General features: G+C 39.1%; 1 protein-coding gene across 1 annotated transcript; it reads left to right on the top strand.

Moving 5' to 3' along the window:
* Positions 1 to 1042: 1042 nt before the first annotated feature.
* On the top strand, positions 1043 to 1957 carry LOC114099175 (olfactory receptor 2A2-like). Its single transcript, XM_027943409.3, has one exon. It carries the CDS (start codon positions 1043 to 1045, stop codon positions 1955 to 1957), a length of 915 nt encoding a protein of 304 aa, XP_027799210.2.
* Positions 1958 to 7602: the final 5645 nt, after the last annotated feature.

The following is a 7602-nucleotide window of genomic DNA, read 5'->3' as shown; positions in this document are numbered from 1 at the left end:
CGTAGGTAGATAGGCATGGATAGGTTATTTCATATACAATATTGTTAACTAATAAATATAAAAACAATGATAGAGTTAGAACCAAACATTTTCAATCATCATTAGTAATAATCGAGTCAAGCATGACAATCAATAAATGCTAAAACTAGAGACTGAGAGGAACTGATGGCTAGTTCCTTCACAAGGAACAAGATATTTATATAATGATTTTAATCGATATCCTAGAATTAATTAGAGAAAAATAATAACTATTCAATGGAGATATCTGGGAAGCATCATCTTCACCAAGTGGTCTAAGTTGGATTTGTCCAAAAATGGGAAAAATTAACATCATGCACCTGCTCATAATGCACTGAGCCTCCTCTTTATTTGGTTGTAGAAAGTGAATAATCTGAATCAAAGCATTGTACACTCCCAATATGAGGAACATTTCTACTAAAAACTGCTGCACCCTCTTCAAAATTTCAGTGTCTGGAAAGGCTGAGTAAATATTGCAGATGCCAGAAGACTGAGGAGGGGTGATATTAAATGTAATGAGCAGTCCTGGGTTTGGACCTGGATAGATGAGCATGGAAGGAAAACACTGAAAGTGAGAGATAAGAAACACATAAATGATAATTTTCCTAACTTTTACAATTGTAGTATGTCAGTTTAATGAATAGTCTTTTTCTTGGTTAAAAAAAAAAGATGAGAAATTTATGGGTATCACATCCACACTTTAATTTCAAATGATTCAAAAATTCAGTATACAGAGAAAAAGTATAAGGTAAATAAGTAAACAACACAAATATACTGGCTGATTCTAGGTGAAGGCATGTAGAGTTATTTGCATAATTCTTGCTACTTTTCTACATGTTTAAATTTATTTCATAATTAAGTGTTCAAAACAGAAAGATAGTAACTGTTGGGAAGTGGAGAAGTTGTCAAAGAGGAACAAGTGTACATTTCTCTGACCTCATTTTGGGGTGGATGGATTTAATTTTCATTGATTCTCCAGCTCTGGTCTTCTTGGTTCCCTTCACTCCCAGGTGGTCATTAAGGAATGGGAGGCAACCAGTCATGGGTCACAGAATTCATCTTGGTGGGATTCCAGCTCAGAGCAGAGATGGAGGTGTTCCTCTTCTGGGTCTTCTCCCTGTTGTACATCTTCAGCCTGCTGGCCAATGGTATGATCTTGGGACTCATTTGCCTGGACCCGAGTCTGCACACCCCCATGTACTTCTTCCTCTCACACCTGGCTGTCCTTGACATGTCTTATGCTTCTAACAATGTCCCCAAGATGCTGGCAAACCTCATGAACCAAAGAAGTACTATTTCCTTTGTTCCATGCATAATGCAGACATTCCTTTACTTGGCTTTTGCTGCTACTAAGTGCTTGATATTGGTGGCAATGTCCTATGATCGGTATGTGGCCATCTGTCATCCCTTACATTATGCTGTCATCATGAGCTGGAGAGTGTGCACGGCCCTGGCTGTCACTTCCTGGTCCTGTGGATTTATCCTCTCCCTGGTACATGCCGTGCTCCTCCTGAGGCTGCCCTTCTGTGGGCCTCGGGAAGTGAAGATCCTCTCTGTCCTCAAGCTGGCCTGTGCTGACCCCTGGATCAACCAAGTGGTCATCCTTGCTGCCAGTGTTTTTGTCTTAGTGGGGCCTCTGTGCTTAATGCTGGTGTCCTACACGAGCATCCTGCTGGCCATCCTGAGGATCCAGTCAGGGGAGGGCCATAGAAAGGCCTTCTCCACCTGCTCCTCCCACCTCTGTGTGGTGGGGCTCTTCTTCGGCATAGCGATGGTGGTTTACATGGTCCCAGACTCCAGTCAGCGAGAGGAGCAGGAGAAAAGGCTGTCGCTCTTTCACAGTCTCTTTAACCCAGTGCTGAATCCCCTTATCTACAGCCTGAGGAACTCCCAGGTGAAGGATGCCCTCCGCGGAGCCTTGCAGAAGAGGTCCATGTGAGGACAGAATGACGAATGTGAAGGGCTTTCCTCTTACACTTGTCATTTGCTGAAGCAAAATCTCGGGAAATTTTCCCAATAGAAGATTGACAGAAAAATGCTAATTGTTCAAACAGAATTTGAAATTTTGCTTCTCTTTTCACTTTCGCGTGAATCCACTGTAATCTAAATGATTTTATTTCTTCTACTTGCTTAGGATTTAGTTTGATTTTCTAGAAGGTCTGGAAATAGGATAAAATTATAGTGAAAATATTATTATAATTTGTCTATCCTCTATCCTCCCTACCCTTCCCCACTGAAAACTCTCTAAGCATATGAACTTGGTTTCTGGATTAAATTCCAATGTTGACAGTCACTCCTGTTTGGAGAGTAAAATACTATTTTTCCCTGATATTTGCTCAATTTCTTGGCATTTTATTATAAATTAGTCATTTTGAAAGAAAGCCAGATTAAACCAAAAGCAAGCAGAAGAAATAAAATATTATTAGAATGAATATAAATGAAATTGAAAATTATAAAACAAAAATGAAAGTAAACTTGGTTTCTTGAAAAAAGCAACAAAATTGACAAATTTTTGCTAGACTGCCCAGCAGAAAACAATAAAAAAGGCTAAAAAATGACTAAAATCAGAGTTGAAAAGGAACATTGTTGGCAGCCTTATAAATACAAAATGAATTGTCACAGTATGCCAACAATTAAAAACTTAGATCAAAGGACAAATTCCTAGAAAGACACAATCTATCAAATCACTCCAAAAATTACAGGCAATCTGAATAGATTTATAAGAAGTGAAGAAGTTACGTTAGTAATTTTAAAACTTACCAAATAAAGCCATGGACCATGTTGCAATAGCAATTAATTATACTAAATTTTAACAAAAAGGATTAATACAATTTCTTCACAAAAATCTTAGAAAACAGAACATTTCCCAATGTATTCTATGATGTCCAGACCACTAATAGCAAAGACATTGTTGAAAAAGAAAACCACAGACTGATATCCTTGTGCACATAAATTTGACACTCCTCAACAAACACCAGAAACCAAATCCAACAAACATGAAAAGATTCAAAGACCATGACCAAGTGAGACGTATTGCAGGAAGGCAGGGTTATTTAAACATTCAAAACTTAACCAATGTAATATATCATGTTAATTAGGTAAAAGAAAAAACATGATCTCTCATCACCCGTAATCAAAACATTTGACAATTCTAACACCTTTTCATGATAAATACACACAACAACATACACACACACACACACACACACACACATACACACTCACAAACTAGAAACCTAAGGTCATGTCTTTAATCAGATAAAGGACACATGAGAAAACTACAGCTCAAATCATAATTTATTGGGAAAGACTGAATGCTTCCCCCAGAAGATAAAAGAACAAGATAAAGAATGTCCTGTCTTGCTGCTTCCCTTCAGCATTGTACTGGAAGCTCAAGTCAAGGAAATGAAGCTAGGAAAATAATAAAAGGTAACCAGTTTAGAAATGAATAAGAAAAACTTCACTTTCAGGCAAAATCACACTGTATAAAGGAAAAGATAGTGTCTAATAACGTCAGTTTAAACTATCTAATTTAGCAAGGTTGGGGGCTAAAAGTTCTGTACACAAAAATTAGTGATATTTCTGCAGAGAACGGAGTTGAGCTAGAGGCAGCTGACTTTCCAAGTGTGAGAGTCATGAAATAAAGCAACAGGCCAAAATGAAAGCAAAGCCCAGTCTGCAATCATTAACTGTGACATACAAGCAAGAGATTAAACCAGACTAAGGTCCACACCATTCCATTTATTTCCGGAGGTGCCCAGAGCAAAGGTCACCTTGACCAGTGCAGACTTTACAGATTCATCTCCTTGCTGAAGGAGATGAGACAAAAAGCCCAAACTGGTGGTCCACAAAGGGAAGAAGAGAGGGAGAGAAGGAAGCCCTCGCCGTGGGAAGGCTGGATATTGAGTCAGAGGGGAGAAGACAGGTCTTCAACGTGTCCTTCTCTTCCCATAAGAAGATCTAGGCAGAGGTACATGAGGCCTCTCCCCAGATAGAGAGATTGAACACCGACCTTGGTGAGGGAAGGGCAGCTTTCCCATGGTGAGGCCTGCCAGAGAGACCCTTTGTAATTGCCTGGGGTTGAGCTGAGAGATCACACAGGATTGTGACCAGGAGCCAGACCCCTCAACTAGATGTATTTTTCAGGGCTTCATTAGAAACAGGCTACTCCATCATAAATATGAGTGGGTCAGGTGATGAAGTCATATGGAGAACCAAGTAATTAGTCTGAGGCAAACGATGGCTCATAGAGGAGACACAGGTGCCTTGGCACCCAAGGCAGGGCATGCGTTCCTTAAGGAATCTGGTTGACAAGGCTACCAATGTGGCCTTCCATGGCAGGGTCATCTGGCCCAGGGTTTTTAGTGCAATTCAAGGAATTCGTTTGGTTCTTGGTTTCATAGGGACTTCCTGAGGGAATCAGTCTCTTGTTTATCTGTGACATCAGCTTGTCAACCACAAGTTTGGATTCTATGGTATAAAATAGCATGGCCCTTGGTGTAGCTGTCAGCACACCGAGAGAGAGAGAGAGAGAGAGAGAGAGAGAGAGAGAGAGAGAGAAAGAGAGATTGCATAATGTAGAGATGATAACAGAATCACCCCCAAAACTTCATGCCATGTAGTATCAGGTGAGGGAGAATTTTTATACAAAATTATTTTATGTAATTTAAACATAGAGGTACATTATGTTCAGGAATGGGTTCATAAAAATCATGAACTTTTAAAAATCCTAATTTAAAAAAAAAATGGTTTGACATGACCTCCTATTCCTACTGTTTATGTGTATTTTCAGAAAGAGGCTGAAAGAGATGGAAGGTCCTTGCATGGCCTCCCACAAAGTCAAAGTGTCACTAACTAAAAGAAGGGCCCACTGTAGGAAGGGGTGGATGGCCTACCATATTAGAACACAAGTGAGAAGCGCCTTTCAGGTAATGACTACATTGATCCCAGACTGAGATGTGTCATCCAGGCCGGAGTTATTTGGTCCATCGCATCAGTGGCTTAAGTGGGTCCCTTAAATTTTTTACATTAAAATGTCCAGTCACGTTTGCAGGTTAGTCCCAACTCTGTCCACGCTGAGATGACTGCCCATCTCTATGCTGATCCGCAGAAGGTACCATCCAATGGGAGAAAATGGAAATGGGGCAGCTGGCACATTCTTCTTTGGGTCATCTTGCTTATGCGACCACATGAAGTAATTAAAGCCTTGACTATTTTGTCTGTGCTTGTTGATTTAAGTGAATCCTCCAACATCTGGTAGCTCAGCTCTCTCCAACCCACTTCAATTTTTACATACAAGCAAAGAACAATCCTAAAATGAAATTCAAAAATCCAATGTACAAAATTGAGAAAATAAAATATCTGGGAATAAATTTAACAAAAGAAATAAAAGATCTGCAGACTAAAATTATAAAATACTATTGACATAAATTAAATATTTAAATAAATGAATAGACCTTCCATGGTCCCGTGCATAAGAAAACTTAATAATGTGAGTTTCCAGGTTGGATTGACGTCAGCAAATGTTGGGATAACACCCTCCAGTGTTTATTCCCCCATAGAAACATCAATTTGAGCAACAATCCATGCACAAAATCATCTTCCCAGAAGATCAGAAAATCAGAGGAGATATTACAGTGACTGGGCATAGCAAAGAAATAAGAAAAGATGTTTTAACAAGAGTAGCAAGACTCATTTCACATTACTTGCCTCATTCTACCCCAACCCCAGGCAGCACAGTGCAGAGAGAGTTGTTTCCATGATCTTTGGGTAGGTAGTTTTCTTCGGGTGGGTACTTTCGTTTGCTTGTTTTTAGGCAGGATGCTAAAAGCACTAGTCATAAATGAAGCAATTAATAAGCTGAGAATAAATAAAATTAAGAATTTCTGTTCATCAAAAGAAAGAAGCATGCCACAATCTGGGAGGAGATATCACCAGTGTTACACCCAACAGAAAGATAATATTCAGACTCTAGACAGAAGTTCTACAAGTCACTAAGTGGGGGGGGAGGGAACACTCAAAAACTGGACAACAGACTTGAAAAGGAACTTTATGTAAAATATGTTGCAAAAGTTAATAAGCATATGATAATGTACTCAGTAAAATTAGTCATCAATAAAACTCATAAAATTCCAAAGAAATACCACAATGGCTAAAATTATAAAATTAATAATATCAAGTGCTGGTAGAAGTTTAACATTTTACAACCACATTGGAAAGCTGTTTGCAATATTAACTAAAAACAAACATACACTTCTTATGACTCAGCATACCATTCTTTGATATTATACTTACTGAAAACACGTAAGAATAAGCATGAAGCTTTAGTCACAGTAACCCCAAACCTAAAATAACCCAAAAGTCCACAAACAATAGAATAACAAAATTGAGAAACATCCATATTCAATATTGCACATCACAAAAAGAACAAACTACTGATTCATGCTACAGTATGGATGAATCTCAGAAACATGGCATTGGGTTTAAGAAGCCCAGGCACAAAATTTTATGTTCTATATTAATTCACTCATGTGAGGTTCAAAACAGACAAGGCCAATCTGCTGTCATAGATATCAAAACAAAAGGTAACAGGGTAAGAAAGTAATTTCTGTCAGTAAGTTGGGAGTGGAGGGTTGAGGGGGACACAAAGGAACTTTCTGTTGTGGTAGAAATGTTCTATACCTTCATCATGATGGTGGTTGCCCAGGTGTATTAACATATAAAAATTCATTCACATGACTATACTATAGCTCTTTCACTTGGGCTATTTGACCAGTAGGCTGCATGAATCCTGGTAGATAGAGATATTACATGGAATATGACTCTTAGGACAAGCCACTGTGATTCTGCATCAAGACCTCTCCAAACACCTCTCCAAATACACCTTTCTTTCAATACAACCTTGCTTATACTACTGAGACTCAATGGAGACTGGTGAAAAGACCAAGGAACCCTAAATTGTGTACCTTAGGCTGAATTGCTATCAAACCCACCAAGTCATAGGGTTGAGTGGTCACAGCACCCAATCATCCTATAAAATATGAAGTGTATCTTAGGGCACAGCAAGTAAGGAGACAGAAGTAAGATGAAGACTCGGTTGACCTAGATTCCCATGTCACCTGTCTCACTGATGTCTCCCTCAGATCATATAGTCTTTAGGGGTCTCCCTACAATTTAGTTTAAAAAAATCAGGCCTGGTGCAAGAATGATTGGCATAAATTTATTAATGCAATATATTGACCTTGTATTTATATACAATTCTTGTATTGGGGTATTGGGCCTTTGGGTGGTCCTGAGGGCAAACCCTCAATCCCTGTAGTTATCATTTAGGGAAAGAAAACTCTCTTGAAGTGGGAATATGCAAGAAATCTTGGAAATTGTCAAATGGTTTGACTGGTAGGTCCTGAGCCTGGAGAGAGCAAAATTGCACCATTGCAGGAATGGAGGTAGGAGGCAGAGACGTGATGGGGAGCACAATGTATAACATTCTGTAACTCACTTTATTGCCAACCAGACATGCTCTTGCAGAGGTTTAAAGAATCAAGCACAGGGTGATTCAGTCAGTAGATGTCAGCTAGCCTCTGC

The sequence above is a fragment of the Marmota flaviventris genome, chromosome 1 (genome assembly GCF_047511675.1).
Source record: "Marmota flaviventris isolate mMarFla1 chromosome 1, mMarFla1.hap1, whole genome shotgun sequence".
In the NCBI taxonomy this organism is placed as follows: domain Eukaryota; kingdom Metazoa; phylum Chordata; class Mammalia; order Rodentia; family Sciuridae; genus Marmota; species Marmota flaviventris.
The sequence above is the reverse complement of the archived record's forward strand: the minus strand, read 5'-3'. Positions and strand labels throughout refer to the sequence as shown.